Genomic DNA, 19,581 nt, shown 5'->3' on the forward strand with positions numbered 1-19,581 from the left:
GGGTGTCAAAGTGACACCCTGCCACCCTTCAATTTTTTCCCCCTTTCACCGAATCAGTATTTACCGATTCGGTAATTGACATTCATTTTTACCGAATTTTTAGCTACATAGCATTTACTGATTCATAAATACCGAATCGATAAAATTAGGTATTTACGAATCGTTAAATACTATTTACCTACGTCTAGCCCCAAGAGTGGAAGAAAGAAAAAATGGTTGAATCAAAATAATAAATATGTATTAAATAAATACCGCTAAATGCTCCAGGACGAATGCAGGAACAGCTAGGATGCCCTTTAAGTTAACTGTTTAATCACAAATGGCTAAATCCAAAAGCATAATCAATAGCTCAATTAGAGAAAAAGTCAATTGATCAATTTATACACACAAAAAAAGGTTAAAAAAAAACACAAAAAAAACCACAAAAAAAAAAAAAAAAAAAAAACCCACAAAGACGACATTGAAAACAACCTTAAAGTCACATTACAAATGTGGCGAAAGCACCTGTTTAGTTATTGTTAGGTCAGAATTTCCTTTTATAAGAGCATTATTTATTATCTCATAACTTTGGCGCTGTTTGACGATTCTGCATAAAACTTTCCAATAAAAAAGTTTGTCTACTTTGGATTGAGCATAGCAGGTTTTCTGCAATCCATCAAGTGGGGAAAAAATATGGAGAAAGTTGGTCAACCAAGTAACATTTCCCATTTTAAATTACCATAGGAATCTTTACTCTCAATTACAGAAAAAGGCTGAATGTTATTGCACTAAATTTGTCATGAAGGTGGAACTTTGCTCAACGAGGTGCCGTTGCTTGGATTGGCGTAAATCTGTTCAGAAGTTTGAGAAATGAGCATTTTAAAAAGGTTTAGGTGTTGTCAGGAATTAGTTAAATTATAGAGCTATCTTGAATGTTAATTCACAGAGGTCTGTAAAACCAGGTTTGCGGACGTCCAAGAATACACATTTTGAAAAATATTAAAAGCTGATTTGAACCCAACCATGATGGTAGAAGTAGTTTGCCACTGATGTCCTGGGGCTTGTCCTACTAGTGCTCTGCGTACAACTCTCTCCGTACTTGATTCTCAGGGTAACTATATTGATCAATCACAGGCTTCTCTGGGAGGTAATGTAGGGAGCAAAAGCTCAGAATTCAATCAAACAACAGTCACACTAATAAAGGTTGTGGCCTCACGGCTAGAGTGGTTGACCTCGACGCTGAGGAACAGAGTTAGGGTCTCGGCAAGGATGCAGCCATCCTGTGATTCTGTGCATGTCACTTAATCACCCCATGCCAAACAAAACAAAACAAAAAATGAATGTCTGTCTGTAACGCAACTGTGGTGCACATGTAAAGCGCTCTGATACCTTCGGGTAAAATTTGCGTTATAGAAAAAAAATATATATATGTATATATATATATATCCGTTCCAACTCCTACTCCTCGGCAAAAGTACCGACTCCTCGATGTAGGTACAGACCACAAACACTGCGCTTATTTTCAATTCAAGGGTGGTTTATTGCTCTTCTGTCCCCAGCATGACGCGTTTCGGCTGCAGCAAGGCAGCCTTGATCACATGACTTAAAAGAACCAATAAGTGTGCTTATATACTGTGAATGTCCCCAATGAGACTCAAGTACAACATGAACATGGAAGAAATACTTCGTACACGGAGCTGTTATCTAAAATCCCATTAACAATGTACAATGGTCCATGTGCAAAAGGCAAGTTCATTTCATATTAATATATACAATTGTAAACACTTGATAAGGCAAATTAATATATTTACATATTATTTACAAATAAATATATCATTTCATACTAATGCCTATGGAATAAAGTGCATTGCCCATCAAATCCTAAGATTCACTCCAATTCATGTATATATAAGTTCCAATGCTGCAGGAAGTCTCAAATAGAGGGAACGTGCAAAATATGCTATTGAAAAGTGCAAAATAGTGCTGATGTGCAAAATTGTGCTTATTAAAACTGAGTATTATACTCAAATGTTATTAGGGCGGGCATTGGTGGTGGCACGTTAATTGGATCTCTATTAAATGAAGAGTTACATGCCACCCACTAACAGAAGTAAATGTGTGTAACAGTCAAAGTAACGCTGAAAAACCTGTTTAAGACAACACTAATAATGTGGCCCAACGGGAACATCATGGCATAGTGCCCATTGCCTAATAAAAAGCTCGCTACGGGAGGTGTGGGGCCAAACAGGGATATACACTCAAGTAAATATTATGGCATAGTGCCCTTTTCATTGCTACGTGGACAGCTCAAAAGAGTAAGGTTCTTTATAGGGTACCCAAAATAAGTTAGACAGAATAGCCATTCATGTCCCCTTGGTGTTAGATGTAACAAACAACTTCTACCCCTGGCTCTATCCAAACGGATACATGATCATAGGTGCTTTGACAGAATGACTAACAGAGCTCACTATGCTACATCCTCTAGAGGAAGCAATAAAGGTCCTCCCCCGTATTTAATCCGTTTGGGATTCTGGTATCTAGTAATACGATGTACTTACTCTCAAGCTGCCTTAACGCTTTCTCCCTGTTTCCCCCTCTGATGTTTTTTGGCACCGCATCAATGATAAAATACCTTAATTCATTGAGATTTTTGTTGTGGACCAATTCGAAATGCCGGGCTACCGGATAATTGCCATCCGAATTGACCACAGCCCGTAGGTGTTGCAGAATGCGGTTAAAAGCCTGCAGTTTTGTGCTGCCAATGTACCTGAGACCACAGGTACATTGGACCACGTATACTGCATAGTCCGTGCGGCAGGTGAAATGATCCCTGATCTTGATAGGATTAGGGTCAAAAGCAGAGCAATACTCACTGGTGTTTACACCAAATTTGCAGGCCCTGCAAGATATACATTTGAAAAAACCGCATTTGTTAGAAATTCGATGAGGTTTCATTATTACCTCCGGACTGGACTTAACCAGCACGTCCCTCATGGAGGGGGCTCTTCTAAACACCACCCCTGGTTCAGCTGGTATAAGGGGGGCTAGAGTAATATCTGTCTTTAACAGGGGCCAATGCTTTTTCAAGATTCCTCTCACTTTATGATCTTCATTAAATGTGGTTATCAGACTGATGTTATTTATCTGTGTCTCAACCTCCCTTTCAACTGGACTAGGAGTAACAACCACATTGATGGAGGCTAGATAATTGTCCCTGTCCAGTTGGTTGGCTCTGTCTTTCGCCTCTAATAAGAGGGCGACCTCATACCCTCGAGCACAGAATCTTTCCAACGCCTCATTCTGACATTTTTCCAAATCCGATGGGGTACTGCAGATCCTCCTCATCCTAAGAAACTCACCATAAGGGATGCTTCTAATCAAATGGTTAGGATGGGAGCTACTTGCGTGCAGTATAGCGTTGCCCGCTGTAGCTTTCCTGTGCAAGCGAGTGTGTAATCTCCCATTCTCAATGTAAATCTCCACATCAAGAAATTGGATGAGGTGTGTACTGATCTGTGAGGTGAAACCTAAATTGAGATCATTAACATTTATCATATTGACGAATTCATTAGCGGACTCCAACGACCCTCTCCAAATCATACATATGTCGTCAATGAATCGCCAAAAATGTACCATGCAATTGGGAAAACAATCGGCGAGTGTTTTTTTGAGGACATGCTCCTCCCACCACCCCACATGTAAACATGCGTAGGTGGGAGAGAAGCATGCCCCCATAGCCACCCCTCTCAGCTGCTGGTAAACCTCCCGGTTATAAAGGAAGTAATTGTTATTCAGACATAATTCAAGCATACTCATTAACATATTGCTATGTTGACTGTAAGATATGCTACGTTTGTTTAAATAGTATCTTACTGCATTTAAACCGTCCTTATGCGAGATGCTAGTGTATAGCGAATTAATGTCTAAAGCAATTAAGATAAAGTCATTTTCCCACTTGATACTGTTAATTTTAGAGAGGAAATGGCCAGTGTCTTTTATGAAGGATGGTAAATTTTCCACATATTCGTGCAGGAATTGATCGACATATCTTGAAATAGACTCCAGTAAACTCCCTTGGGCGGAGATGATTGGACGCCCAGGGACCGGCAATGTTTGTTTGTGAATTTTAGGAATTAAATAAAAGAAAGGAGTGATTGGGAAATCATTTTTCAAAAAGGCATGCTCATCTTTGCTTAATAAACCAAGATGCTTCCATTGGTTCAATTCCTTGTGGGTCTTCTCTTTCAGGCTCTTGATATCATTAAAGCTACCCTTTTTGTAGCAGGTGGTGTCACTTAAATGTTTTTCCGCTTCTGCCATGTACAAGTCCCTTGGCCAGATGACAGTGTTGCCTCCTTTATCGGATTTGTTAATTATGAGATTCGAATCACTCCTTAACTTCTTCATCAGTCTTTGGTATTGTCTTTCCATGTATTTAATTCTTTTCTTTCTACGTGTAGTACTCATTACTAATCCTTTCAAATCTTCCACAACTATGTCACAGAAAGCATCGATGTTGTCTTTCGGCATGATGGGACAGAAAGTGGAAGGAGGCTTGAAGGATGTCACACAAGGTTGATTCATTGAAATCCCAGCCCTGGAAAGATTCTCCTGCGTTGAGCCTGGTTCGAACTCCACATTTTGCGCCAGTTCATTTGCCACTCTCAGAGCGTTCACATCCGAGATCTGAAACACTTTTGAAGGTTGGGTCTGGTTAGTGATGTTTGTAGCTCGAACCTGAGCGTTATTAAGTTTGAAATGTTTCCTCAATTTTAGTTTGCGGATGAATTTGAAGACATCTATGCGTGTCTGCACGTAATTAAAAGAATTTTTTGGACAATAAGACAGCCCCAAAGAGAGGAGTTGCATCTCTGCTTTGGATAAGGTGGTGTCGGACAGATTGATGACAGTGTTGTCCTGTGCCGCTTGTGCTTCAGTTGTGTTAGGGGTTGTGTATAACATCTGATTCTGGGCCTCGGTTAGATTATCCAGGGTAGGGTTAGATGCTGCCATTACCATTTCTTCCCTTGCCCTCTGCCTCTCTTTGCAAAGCCTCTGCCTTTTGAGTTTTCTCCTTGCGCTGCGCTTTTTGTTTGCTTTTCTTCGTTTAGTTTCCGCTGTTGGCGAGTTAGCGGTCGCAGCGTTTTGTGTCTGTCCTCCACGAGAAAACCCAATTCCTCAGATGGTGTATATTTGGTAGGTACTAATCCTCGATTAGTGCCTCCTGCTGCCCCTTCATCTGAATCATAACTGCTGCTTCTTGAGCTCATTTCTGGTTCTGATGTCTCCAATCTCTGCTCATTATCACCTGTTACCTCAACATTTTTTGCTGCCAGTGCTTGTCTTTTTGCATTATCGAATTTACGCGCAAACGTAAAAATCCTACCAGTTTCATAGTCATTTTTATCTCGTGCAAACTTATATTGCTTGCGCTGACTAATTGTTTCCTGGTGTTTTACCAGCCTGGCATCTATCTCCTCTCTTTGTTTTTTGATGAATTCTTTGTCTTCTTCTGTTTCCAACTCCTTATTTAATTACTCTATTTGTTTGATAATTTCTATGCGGTCAATTTCAGCATATTTTATAAGCACACAAACCATGTTCATTGAGGCGTCTAAATTCATCGTGGCCCACTCTTTCAACAGAAGGGGATTGGGATTCTCAAAAGATGGCGCTATGAGTATCCTCAATCCCCTTGGCACACGCCCCACATCTTTATATTTCTGCAATGAACGGTGCTCCCACCATTTGGTATATATATATCCTGTACTCCGTTTGTCTCCTAGCTCGCGCGCTCGCACCGCCAGCAAGCAGACTCCGGACACGGACCTCGAGGTGCATAAAAGTTCTTTATTTAGCAGAAAGAGTCACCGACGTTTCGGCTCAACGGAGCCTTGATCACATGACAGCGTTTTCTGTGCAAGGTACACCTTTTAAAGTGAAAGCAAGTGGTCAACTCAAATCACCTGTGCAAACTCATTGATAGACATAGAAAATATACTATGTAATGCACCCAACTCCGTTTTGCATTTCAAGTTTCTAAATAGATGTAAAATACATTTGTAACCAGATCGTATTTACAACATTTCATACAGATTCAATAACAGGTGTGACTCCAATTGTAAGTCTAATTCCTTGTAAAAGAATATCATAGTAAAATACACAAATCTATTATACATATCCGTCTGTTTAAAAGCCTTATTTACAAATATGTACATCCCCTAATCATTGTCTTTCAATACTTGTAAACATAATTTGTGATTTTTCTTCTCCATTTAGGAACCTCGGTATGATGGCTAAATCTATATAAAGTGCTATGTGCTACCTTTTTAAAGTGCAAATTGTGCTTAAAGTGCATCAAAATGTGCAAAAATTGGCAAACTTTGTGCAAATACGCATATTACAATATACCTCGGTCCTAATCTGTTTCACTCATAAACAGTATATATTTACAAATATATCAGTTTCTGTTGTGGAGGAGAGTTGCTTTGTCTTTTCCTATTGTCCTTCCGCAATGTTGTATTTGGACTTTTAACCCTGGACGGATAAATCATCATTAACAAGAGTCACACAAATTTGTATTGAAACTTGCTGTGTGGGTGCCTTAATTCCTATGTCTCTAAAAAAGTCCTTGTGATGGAACGAGTGAAAAATAATAAATCAGGTCCACAAGGGGCCTGAAACCCAAAACCAAACTGTCCAAAATGATAAAAAACAGACAACCTTATGTTAAAAAACCATTTCAGTTCATTTCATTTTGTTGGTTATTAACCTGGTTGTAAAAAACAGTGCACAGTGAAAAATAATAATAAAACAAACATTGCCTATTCTCATAGCAGCATAATTTCTTTCAGAAATGATTATTATGATTTGTGGATGCTCGCAGCCCCCTCGGGATCTGTCCCAGCCATCTCCCAGCCGGGTGAGTGCCGTGGACATTATCCACGTGGGGGAGAGCACACACTACTGATACATTAAGTCATCTAGAGTAAGCAAGTGTGGAGATCTTCAGTCACATTCAACCCATGAGGCACCTTAGTATTGAGCAGGAGGATGTATTTTGTTTCCAGCTTTCTGAGTCTGGTTTCCCTGTCTCCGCCTCTTTTGGTGTTAATGACAGAATCAATAACCCAGTATCTAAGACCACTGTTACTTTGGTGATGGTCCTTGAAATGGCGCGCAACAGGATATGTGCTGTCCATATTGGTTATTGCTCGCAGATGTTGCAAAATGCGTTTATGGAGAGCATTTCTGGTGCTGCCCACATACTGCAAGCCGCAAGGACAACGCAAAACATATATAGCGTATTCTGTCTTGCATGTTAGTACTTGGGTTATTTGATGTTCCTTTCCTGTGAATCCATCCCTGTATGTTTTGGTGTTTTCACCGTGAGTACATGCTTTACAGATTTTACAGTTATAAAACCCTTTATTTCTTTGCCACCACTCTGATCTTATAAAGGGATCCGGGTTGGTTTTAACTATATGGTCCCTTAAAGAGGGGGCTTTGCTGTAGGTTAAAGAAATAGACTTTGGTAAGCTTTTGCCTATTATATTGTCCCTCAGCACAATGGGCCAATGTTTATTCACTATTTTTCTTATTTGATGGTGTTGTCTAGTGAATCCTGTTATTAATCTGAAGCAGTCAGGCTCAACTTTATCTGGTTTAGATGTGTCTTGCCTGGACGGTTCCCTGTCCGCTTTCCTGATTAGGAGCTCCTCTCTACTCATTGACATGGATTTTTGCACAGCTTTGTCAATCACTTTGTCGGAGTATCCTCTTTCAAGGAATCTCTCCCTGCTCTCCTTTTGTGCCTGTTCCAGTTCCACGGGGTTGCTGCATATGCGTCTTAAACGCAGCATTTCCCCATACGGGATGCTGGAAATGAGATGGTCCGGGTGAGCGCTAGCAGCATGTAAAATGCTGTTGCCTGCTGTCTTTTTTCTGTAAACCCTAGATTCCAAATATATATATATATACACACACTGTCCAGCCCATTTAATCAATCCAGTATATATTGTTGTCATAGGTTCCACTAATCAAAAAGTACAACACCCTCCTCTCTTTCTGCAACAACCATCTTCTCTCTCTCTTATATTAGGCGTCATAATATTTCAGTCTGACACGCTAGAGAGTAGCTAAGGATTAGGTTCAGGTACAGAGTTCAAAGTTCCCTAAGATCGGTTAGGCAATCTCAGCAAGCGTGCAGCTTTATGGTGCACATCTCAGTCGCTCTTATTCCCAAGAGCAACTAGGCCAAGCAGTTACCTGTATTTGCTTGCAGCTGTCAGGGATATTAGCACACAGGTGCGGGATTGATGCTCCCCGGCCCGTATGGAGGACCTCATTTAGGGCGTTCTCATCACAGCAACAGCTGTGAACAGGTCAATCCCTGCGGAATAGGCTTAGGCAAGCACAGGCAGCTGCACCAGCTCTTGGCAGCTCCCTCTGTGGTCACTGCTAATTGGTGCTAGCAGGAGTAGCAGCCTGAGGCCAAGTCACCTTCAGGTGAAGAGGCAGTTACAGTCATAAGGTCAGTTTGACGCTTCCTGCTTTCATTCTTGGGTCAGCAGCGAGAGCATCAGCGACTACACCTCACAGCAGGCTTTCAGGTTGTTTGATGATTGCACACTTCTTGAATACTCTCAACCACAGGTTCATCACTGCACGGAGTGACCAAGGGACCCAGTCTCAGTACAGATCACTCCTAGTCTGAGCTCTAAAGTTTGCCAATTTCACCTGGGTGCTCATGATGCCAGAAGCAGATCGGTCATCTTCTACCTGGTGAGGCCCTCTCCTTCCCTCTGTCAGCAGGCACGCTTCTAGGCTCCTTAAGGTAGACTATCTATGATGTTTGCCGCCCAGACGACTTACAATGATATCAGCAGTTGTAGTTCCAGCCAGGAGCAGGGATGAGACAGGAGTGGGACCCACTTGACACAAGAGTCCTCTAGTTCACTTGCATGCTGTCAGCTCTCTCTGGATGTTCAAGAGCTACTAGGGACATGCAGGACTAGTCTCTTCCTAGAATATCTCTTCTTCCACAGGAGCTAGGTAGACTCCTTCCCTCTCTCAGAAGGCACGCAGGATTCTGGGTGCTTCTGGTCAGATCCTCCAGCAGAAAGTAGTGGTTTCAGGTGATGAGTACTCACCTCTGAGAGAATAGCGGTCAGGGAGATGCCTGCCCTGGATGCACAGTGGTTTTCTTAGTAACCTGCTGAGCACTCCTTTCCTTGGTCAAGAAGAGCTTGGGACTAGAACAAAGTGGGTGGCTTGGATCCCATTTTTATATACAATTTCTAGAAGGGGTTACAAATCTCCCGTCTCAACCTTCAAAAGCTATTTTGGTTGATTATTTTTCAAGTGTCCTTCTCAGGCTGTTCTCCAGGCACAGACTTTGTGTAAAATTAATCGTTTGGTATTCTCAGACCTTTAATTGCGGGTACAGAAAAACACACTGACATACTAGTAATGAGGGCCTTGATGTTCTTTAAAATGCTTCATTTTGCCACCATTGTTTCACAGGAATTACTTGTGGAGAACCCCCACTCTCTCCGGAAAGTGTTTTTAAATTATAGTAAGTCCTGACCCCTGTTTCTCTCCCAATGTGCTATGGTAATCACAACCTATCCTAAAATTGATCGTTTTTGGATGATACAGCTATTTGTTGGTAAAATCCTATCAAAATTCTGAGCAATGCGATTAGTTCAATGTGTTTTAAAAGAAGCCATTTATCAGTAATGTTTCTTCCCAAAATATTTTAAAGTGCACATAACATCATTTTACTTCCTTTCTCTAAATGCCCTACGCTTACCTAGATACAACTCACGCTTCACACCCTTCATGTTGATAAAAAGTCACACACCATTGGACTTTAGCAGGATGCACTCTGAAGTTGTGCCCAGTTGGGAGGTGTTACAGTACAAAAAGATTCATAGAATACTATACAAGGTCTTAGGCGTTACTCTTTTGTACTGTTTTTGTCCTGTTTCTTTCACAAGTCTTTTTGAACTTTTACTCTGTCGGACTCATTCAGCTCTATTGGATTGATATAGAGCTGTAAACTTAAGCCCTCATTTGGGTATAAGATTCCCTCCTTACTAGGCCACAGTGCGCCTTCGTAAGGTATGTAATGAAAATCTCTGGTTGTTTCACTCTTGAACCTCTCTCCTAAGCAAGCAAGAAAAAAATAGCAAATAAGTACTCGGAGTCATTTCAGAGATCAAAAAATTAAAATGTCTGTTCCATGTTGGATTGTTAGATCGGAGGGGGCAGATGATTTAATTTTCCCTTATCTAATACAATGTTAATGTAACATTCTCAGATAAAGACATTTCTAGATTCTGATGCATTTTTTTCCTTTATCCACAGCGTTTTTTGTCATTATGGTACCCTTCTGGCTGTTGAACACACTGAATCCAGGCCTAGTGCTAAACAAATCATCCAGCACCGGGGCCTGCTTCAAACCTGTCGCTTGTTGCCCATGTCTTTGGTACATCTGAATGACCATCTTTAAACGTGTGTTCCTTCGCAATGGAGGTCATGGTGATAGTCCGTAAGGGCTAAATTGGCAAGAACTGTACCCCTTATTTGTACTCTCTTCCTACAACCTAACTAATTAACCCTGAAGAGACCCATCATCACATGCTGTTAACTATGTAGTGCATGCTGAGGGTAGGAGGGCTGATATTAGCAAACAAGAAACTGTTACAGTTTGCTGCTCAGGACAGCTTAATTCATTTAAGAAAAGCCTTCTTACGAAAAACATGATGGCAAAGAAAGGCTTTGTTTTCATCCGAATACATTCTTAGAATTTATTATCCAAACCAAAATTCATCATACTTGGATTTTAGTGAATTACTGAAATATTTGGTACATGTTTAGCAATGTTGCTTTGAAAATCCACAATTCCCCAGGATTGTGTATTCTCAAACACTAGTTATAACTCATGCAATACCTGTGAATCAGTACCTTACACACCACGAGGAAGCCTCAGAAAAAAAATCAAATCACATATTAAAATAGGCTTGCAATGGCTATCTGTTAGTTTTCTATACTGAAATCTTGGATACTAGTGGCAATAACAAAGCACCTAGCCTTTGACTTCACAGAGGTCAGATCACTACAACCCTGGGGACATTATACTTAAAATACTTATTATGAATCCTCGATACACTACTATTTTATAGTTCTTGTCACTGCGTCACCTAGTCATGAAAAAACTATCAGTGACTGCTGGGGACATGTCGAGATGAGTTTTGTGCTACAGTGCAGAGCAAAGCGCCTGTTTTATGTGCCTGCAATGTGTAACGACAGTTCCTTTAACACAATATTTCTTTGAGTCTGTGAATGCTTTTAGACAGCAAAGCTCAGAACAAAACGAGGCAAACCTTGCTCACTGTGTTCGAGTTGCGTTGACTAAAAATTAACCTCTGTAGGGAAACTCATTAACAGGGAATCGAGATGCAATCAAAACAAGCATTTGCAATGCAATAGGTCTCGCATTAGGAAAGTTGAGCTGTTGGTATTGTAAATGACAAATTTTATATTTATCTGTTGGTTTTGAAAATAGCGAAATTAATAGCTTTGTCATTTACAATGCCAATATTTTTAACTTTCGCAAATGTGACACCTATAGCATTTGTAATGCAATATGTGTTGTATTTACGTGACTTAGATGTATTGATATTACTAATAACAATTTAGCATAATTATGTGGCAATGAGTGGTATTGTGTGGAGTGTGTTGCATTCAGTAGAGTAATTATGTGGCGTGTAATTATGTGGCACTGAGTGGTATTTGGAGTGTATGTTGCATCAAGTGCAGTGTAATTATGTGGCGTGTAATTATGTGGCACTGAGTGGTATTTGGAGTGTATGTTGCATTGAGTGCAGTGTAATTATGTGGTGTGTATTATGTGGCACTGAGTGGTATTTGGAGTGTATGTTGCATTGAGCGCAGTCTATTTAGCATATAATTATGTGACACTGAGTGGTATTGTCTGGAGTGTATTTTGTATTCAGTAGAGTCTAAATATGTGGCACGTAATTATGTGGAATAGAGTGGTTTTGTTTGGAGTGTATGTTGCATTGAGTGCAGTGTAGTTATGAAGCATAATTATGTGGCACTGAGTGGTATTGTGTGGAGTGTGTTGCATTCAGTAGAGTGTAATTATGTGGCGTGTAATTATGTGGCACTGAGTGGTATTTGGAGTGTATTTTGCATTGAGTGCAATGTAATTATGTGGCGTGTAATTATGTGGCACTGAGTGGTATTTGGAGTGTATGTTGCATTGAGTGCAGTGTAATTATTTGGCACTGAGTGGTATTCAGAGTGTATGTTGCATTGAGTGCAATGTAGTTATGAAGCATAATTATGTGGCACTGAGTGGTATTGTGTGGAGTGTGTTGCATTCAGTAGAGTGTAATTATGTGGCGTGTAATTATGTGACACAGTGGTATTTGGAGTGTATGTTGCGTTGAGTGCAGTGTAATTATGTGGCGTGTAATTATGTGGCACTGAGTGGTATTTGGAGTGTATGTTGCGTTGAGCGCAGTGTAATTATGTAGCATATAATTATGTGGAGTGTATGTTGTATTTAGTAGAGTGTAATTGTGTGGCGTGCAATTATGTGGCACTGAGTGGTATTGTTTGGAGTGTATGTTGCAATGAGTGCAGTGTAATGGTATGTGTGTGATTGTATAATTATTGTAGTGAGTGAGGTTGAGAGTGAGTGTATTTTTAGTGGATGACTGTGGGAGTGTGTGGGACCTGAATGAATGCATTCTGCTTAACTGCAATTATGATATGTATTATGTAAGATTCTAAATCAATGTATATATATTTTTTTCAAAAGCACTTATATGGATTCACTATATGAACTCAAACCTAACAAATAACAAATAAATCATACATATTTTCATAAAAAAGGTGTATTGAGTTTGTGTGATGTATTGTCTGCTCTGATACACATCTTTTGTCACCTCCCATCTGATTGTAAGGATCCCCTTTTGGGACCTTGAAACCAACCCTGGCAGGGTAGTTCTTGTTTCTATTCAGCAATTGTACTAAGGAGGATCTCAAGGTGTGGTCTTGTATGCTCCTGGCGATGTATGGTAGGTCCACCATTTTTAAGATGGTGGCGCTCCCTCATCTCCTTTACCAGCTACAGAATCCTCCCTACCAGATTACTCCCATATGGTTCCGGCAGGTCAACTTGGCGCTGGGTGGGTTTTTATGGGTGGGGGGGTTGCGGTTAGGGTGGCCCTGTGCACATGCTTCCTATCTACTTACACTGGGGGCCTGGCTACCTCGGATGTCCTCTCCTACTACACTTGCTGGTCCTCAATGAATGGTGGTAAGGGGATAGGAGTGACCCAGCCTATGTGGTTGAGCGGCAGCTCATGGGTAGCAACTCCTTACATACAATACTGTATTCCGCATCGGAAAGCTCTGCCCCCGGCCACGCAGGTGGTGTTTCATGTTTGGAGGCAGGCCCAGCGTAGGATGGGGTGATGGAATGTCCTTACTAGAGAGACTCCTCTTTGGGGTAATGGGCGCTTACCTCAGCTGGCAGCCCTACAGGGTTTTAGGGGGTGGGACTCCATAGGGATCTCGGTTCTGGGTGACGTGATGTCTGATGTGACGCTTAAATCATTTCAGGACCTGCGAGACGAGTACGCTATGCCACGATCCCAGTTTTTTAGATACCTACAATTCCGACATGCGTTGGCGCCTAGTCTGGAGGGCCTGGAGTCACTCCCTGATTTCAGTTCCATCGAAGCTAAGGTCTTTATGGGGGAGATGCCAGACCGCAAGATTTCCCGCATATATCAGGCACTGATTATTCATTGCTCCACAACCTTGCAGCAGCTTAGGACGGCTTGGGAGGAGGATGTAGGTAAGGGAAATGGAGAAGGAGGATTGGGCAGAGGCATTAGCAAGTCCGCGAGGGGCAACAATAGCTACACGACTGCGTGATTCAATTTAAATATTTACATTGTGTGTATTTTACCAGAGTGTGCTTGTGGAGGACAGGAATGATTGTATCCCCAGAGTGTCTTAGATGTGACTCAGAAGAGAGCACCTTTTTGCACACAGTCTGGAGTTGTCTCTCGCTACTTAGATTTTGGAGAGGGGTGTTCTCCTGTCTGTCGGATTGGAGCTTCCTCGCACTCCGCGTTAGGCCCTGTTACACGTCATGGAGGGATTGGGGGTAATAGATATAAGCAGCTTCTCCTACTGTTTGGTCTCACGTTGGCAAAGAGGGACATAGCTAGGGCATCGAAGGCACCCCAGGCCCGTCGCACCTGCATGGAGAAATGGTATGGATTTTAGCATGGGCCTTGAACAGCCGGAATCCACAGCCAGGGGATGTCCCCGTAAACATTATGGGATTTGGAAACAATGGGCAGACTACAGGGGACTAGATTTAGATCTGCCGTTCGAAGGGGAGGTTCATCTGACAGGTTGATGGGCGTGAGAATGATGGGCTTTGTATGTGGTTCCAGTGAAGTGTTAAATGTTTCCGGGGTGGAGTGGGCGCAATCGGGGGGAGGAGGGGGGGGTGTTCTTGTTAGTTTTTTAAGTATAAAAAGTCAATGTCATTTGCAATTGTATACTGGGTGTGTGCAGCAGTCTCCGGGGTTGCAGAGCTATGCAGTAACGGTGAACCGTGACAAATATAGCTTGTTTAAAAAAAAAAAAATGTTAATACCTGTACTTAAGGGGGTCCAAAAGTGTGTGCAAAAGGCTGAAGGAGTGTGCACCCCCGTTTGTACATGGCTATACCTGTCGTCTTGACTTTGGGGCTAAGGTCTGTGGAAATGGATGTGCAATGGTGCCTGCAATCAACTGTAGTGGTGTGCCTAAAGAGCTGAAGGAGTGTGCATGTCTGTGTGAAATGGCTGCAGGAGTGACGAGCTCTGTGTGTGAAGGGCGGCGGCTACATGCTACAGTGAGTTACTCATTAAATAAGAGCATTGCTTGTTTGTTGAAATGCAGGTTTTAAAGCATCCATAGGAGGGAGCTGGAGGAGCTGCTAAATCACACACCACAAACCTGCTGCTCAACTACTCAACTACTATTCTATTGTTCCTTATGCATTATACTGCTGTTCACACTTTCCAACATTAAAAAAAATAACTCCACCATACTTTCTCCAAACACTCACACCTTTCTTCTGCATCACAGTTATACTTCTCACTATACTATATTCACCCTCATGCTAATAATCTAATCATTCTCCTTTCAAAAGCAAAAATGCTGCTCCTACCCTACTAAAGTATGCTTTCAAGTAGAAAAAAAACACAAATATAATACTAACACCATAAAAGCACAACATATCACAAACACCAATTAATGCAAGGCTAAACAATAACATTAACAAAAAAAAGGATGATTAAACTTCAACAAAGGCGAGACCTATTGCATTTCCAATGCCTGTTTTATATGTTGTTTGGTGCATCGAGCGCCTGGAGTCCCTCACTGGTGATTTGCTGCGCTTTATAATTGATTGATTTTACATGGCAAATATTTGTAAGGCTCGACTCGTGCAGTGCTCTCAAAGCCAAGCCAGACCCTTAAGTTCGGCACTCCTTGTTGATTTATTTGCTCACCCCCATATAACATTGAATATATGTTTCTATGCAAGAGGCTCTTGAAGTGATTGAAGGTGTTATCTGAGGACAGAAAATAGGAGCAGAACCGAAGAAGGACAAAACCCACGGGGAGCACTGTTCAGTCGCTGCCTTCTGGACCCCGGGGGGCAGCAAGTGAGGAAAACAAGCTTTCTGCAATCTTAGGTGAAAATAGACTCTCAGGTGAAAATAGACTCTCGCCCTGCAGGAGCAGAGGCGGGAAATGCGTGGGGACCAGTGCTTTAAATGGGCCGCTACTCACCGGTACGGAGTACCGCACTTCTTCATTTTCTCCCCTGGAGTACCGCCATTTTTCTAGAAGAAAATGAGTCTGGTACTCATGGGGATCTGACTTTGACTGAGGCAGCGCGCTCCCTTTATCCCTCAAGTTATACTACGGCAGCACCTTTCAAGCACTGCACGGAATCAATCAATGGAGCTCGTCACCTGGACCCAGCGTGAGCTGCTTTGTAAATCAGAGCAGGGGTGTGTCTGCTGAGTCATTTGCTTATCCAAAGATGTTTCACAGTGGGCGCTAGGAGGGGGCTGTAAAATCTAATGGGTGGCGGTGGGAGGCACTATTCAGGACATAACAAAAGAACGTATGGGAAGGCTTTTACAGTCGCCACGCATCTGAATTGCTTTCATGCACACTTCCACTTCCACACTCGCTGATTCCTATTTCATCGACCTTGGACAGACCTTAAGACCAATCAAAAATGTGGAGATTGGCACCTGGTTCCCCAGTACAGACGTTGTCAGCTCTGGCCCTAACTCCTGTTTACAAATGTTCCAGGCAAGACTTGTTTATTTATTTTATGCGTTTTTATATAGCGCGGACTTTACCCGAAGGTGTCAGAGCACTTCACAATATACATGAGCAGAAAATTACAAGTGAAAAAATTACAAAAGCAAACGTTAAGTTACATGAGGCAAAAGTGACAATTATGAGCAAACAAAATACAAGAGGTAGCAAACGATACATTACAGGAGGAAAAAGTGATATATGTGCAGGTTACAAAAGCATACAAAGTACAAGTAGAGGTATAGTACTGCAATAAATGGCAGACACTCCAGCACAAGAACAAACGTTACATGAGGCAATGGTGGCACTTGCGCAAGTATCTAAAGCAAACAAAATGTAAGAGGTAGCAAACAGTATTTTACAAGAGAAAAGTTACGTGTGCATGTTACAAAAGAGTACCAGTACTGGACAGATGGCTCAGTGGGCTGTAGGTCACCGTTTCGATTTAAGGCAGGCTGAAGCTGCATGTAATCCTTAGGCGGTTAATAAAATGCATGCAGCTTGAGAAAACGTAGGGCTGGTCACCATAAGTCAGAGTTTACTTTAAAATCTTTAGGCTTTAGGAGGCTGGTAAAGTCTATCCCAAGTGCATTCGGGAAACAAGCATTTGCAATGCAATAGGTCTCATATTTAAGAGAGTTTAATCTATTGTCATTTACAATGGCAATAGCTCAACCTCTTGTAAATGCGAGACCTATTTCACTTCAAAGAAGCAGCCACCATTGTCCGGGGGTGCTTGAAAGTGAAAGTACACATGGCGCGCTGAATGTCAGGAAAGCACGTCGTGCCTGCAGTACGAGAATCTCATTAAAGAAAATAGTGCTTACAGACTAAATACTTTGAAAGAGCAAAACGCCAACCCCACCACTTTTCAAGTGCTCATAAATCCGAGCCAACAAATCGAACTGGATTCCAGATTTGTTAGGTATATTTTATTTATACCCTTTACTTAGAAGTTTTCGACATTTAAAAACAGTAATCATATGTTTGAGAAAGACACTCAACATGTAACACTCAACATGTAACAATACAAAAAATCACAAATCCCTAAATGAATTATTTCAACAAACAAAAGTAATATTGTACACCTTTTCTTATTGAACACTAGCAAACAATAAATCTTTGCACTAAAGATTTATTTTTTGCTAGTGTTCAATAAGAAAAGGTGTACAATATTACTTTTGTTTAACAAATCTGGAATCCAGTTCGATTTGTTGGCTCGGATTTATGACGACTTGAAAAGTGGTGGGGTTGGCGTTTTGCTCTTTCAAAATATATTATATGGTCCAGCTGACCCTACGTCCCGGGACCTACCTCCTTAACTATTCAAAATACAGACTAAATACGGCATACCGTGTCGCAACAGACGTAAAAGGGCCAGTAAAAACAAGCATTGGAAATGCAGTAGGTCTCGCATTTGCTTAATTTAGAGCTATTGGCCTAGTAAATGGCGCTGTAAATGACAATGTCTTTTACCCCCTGTTGACCTCCGCAAAGCTCATCAGCATGTGGCCGTCATAAAATGGAATATCAAAATTTAGGATTGTGCAAAACTACAGCTGTTGAGCGAAATACATCATCAGCATTTGTTTTAAACAATTACGCCTGTGACAGTTTTCCAAAGCTATTTTTGTTTTTACCCTCACTGTTGATAGTTTTCCAAATGAATGAAATTGTGAAGTTTCTTGAAGAATTGAACATGTGAGTTTCCGTAATTTCGCACACCCATTCATATAGCCCTGCAAAATTCCAGAATCGGGTATGAAGACGCTGCTGTAAGCCTACACAACACACACCTATGGGGCAGGTGTGGCAGGGCACTGCCCCGGACTCCCTGCTTTGAAGGTGGGGCTGGTGAAGGAAGCATTTACAAGAAAAAAACTGGTTAGCTGTTACTCATAACATTGCGAATGCCGAGAAGCTTCCCTCCCACCCTTCTCTCTCACCTTAGAAACCCTTGAAGGCTCCTGCTCAGAATGTGAGACAAGCAGGTATTTAAGGTAATGTGGCACTTTAGGGCGCGTACAGTTTCAGTTTATCTTTTTTCCTGTACAAAGTCATTCTAGCCAGGGTTATATGTGGTTTACAACAAAAGTTGGAAGGCATGCTTATCATGGTGAGAATCCACACCGATCAACGAATGCAAATTGTGCAATGATACATGGCGAATGGGATCCACTTACCAGAAGAAAGATAGCACAGCAAGGCACAACCGTAATCATGTAGGACTGACCTACCATGGGACACAAAACTGCCCTTTATAGATACTTGCAGTCCGGTAGATTAAGGCTCTTTTGATGCATAGAGATTAAGTTCTTATTAACCAATTACACTTGATGAAGGGATAGAAACTTTTTGTAGGTTAACGAAGTGCTCTAATAGCAGCAACTCACAATGACGTACAAATTGTTGTAGTGGTTCACTCAACTAATGAGCATTAGATTCTCAAGTAGTAATCAAACAAATGTATGCTTGTGAATCACGTGTACAAACATCCATATCCAGCTCTTCAATCCACGACACCTTAAGAAAGTACTTGTTAAAGCAAGAAAATGACGCGATACCGGTTTCATATGACAACTATGTATGCAATTAAGCGTATTTAATGATCTTGGTGTTGAGCCGTGGAAAATCTGCAGAGTATAATATTGTCCTATAAATTTAACTAGTATACTTGATTGTTGTGGAAATGGACACGAAAGCCACCCCCTCCCAAAAAGAAAACCACACATGTATGTCTGTAAACCAGCCTGCTGTAGTACCAAAGCTCAAGTCTAAAACTCTGCCTTGACGACAACATATCAAGCACTACTACTGCTGGGGGTAAGCCATCGCCATATTGCAATTCAGAAAAACTTCATCTCCCACTTTCACAAAACAAACCATGTGTCAGAACCCTTGTTTCACGCTATAGGTCGCTCATACTACCTCACCAACCTGGCCACCTGCAAGACAGCCTACAGTAGACAACCAGCTTCAGTTCCGTCACACTATGAGCCCATCACGTGTCTGCTCCCAGTCTTTTATAATGTTGAAGCTTTACACTCCAGTTCAAATGGGACTCCATCCACCCAGAATACAATATCACATTGTGTTATTTGTGAACTGCCTACTTGTTCTAGAAACTCCTACCCTGCCTCTCCTCAAATGGCACGGAGC

General features: G+C 41.5%; 2 protein-coding genes across 9 annotated transcripts in view; one reads left to right on the forward strand and one right to left on the reverse strand.

Annotated features, from left to right (window-relative positions):
• Positions 1-12,993, forward strand: part of LOC147710673 (uncharacterized) — a 134,075-nt gene extending 121,082 nt beyond the window's left edge. Inside the window, exon 6 of the mRNA XM_086921380.1 lies at positions 10,351-12,993. Within this exon, the coding sequence (XP_086777506.1) occupies positions 10,351-10,481 (131 nt within the window). The 3' untranslated portion in view covers positions 10,482-12,993. The remainder of the gene's footprint in view (positions 1-10,350) is intronic.
• The window catches only part of NMNAT1 (nicotinamide nucleotide adenylyltransferase 1), a 243,300-nt gene that overhangs the window by 182,699 nt on the left and 41,020 nt on the right, over positions 1-19,581 (reverse strand). The gene's annotated exons all lie outside the window — the stretch shown is intronic.

Source organism: Lissotriton vulgaris, chromosome 5 (assembly GCF_964263255.1).
Source record: "Lissotriton vulgaris chromosome 5, aLisVul1.2, whole genome shotgun sequence".
Lineage (NCBI taxonomy): Eukaryota > Metazoa > Chordata > Amphibia > Caudata > Salamandridae > Lissotriton > Lissotriton vulgaris.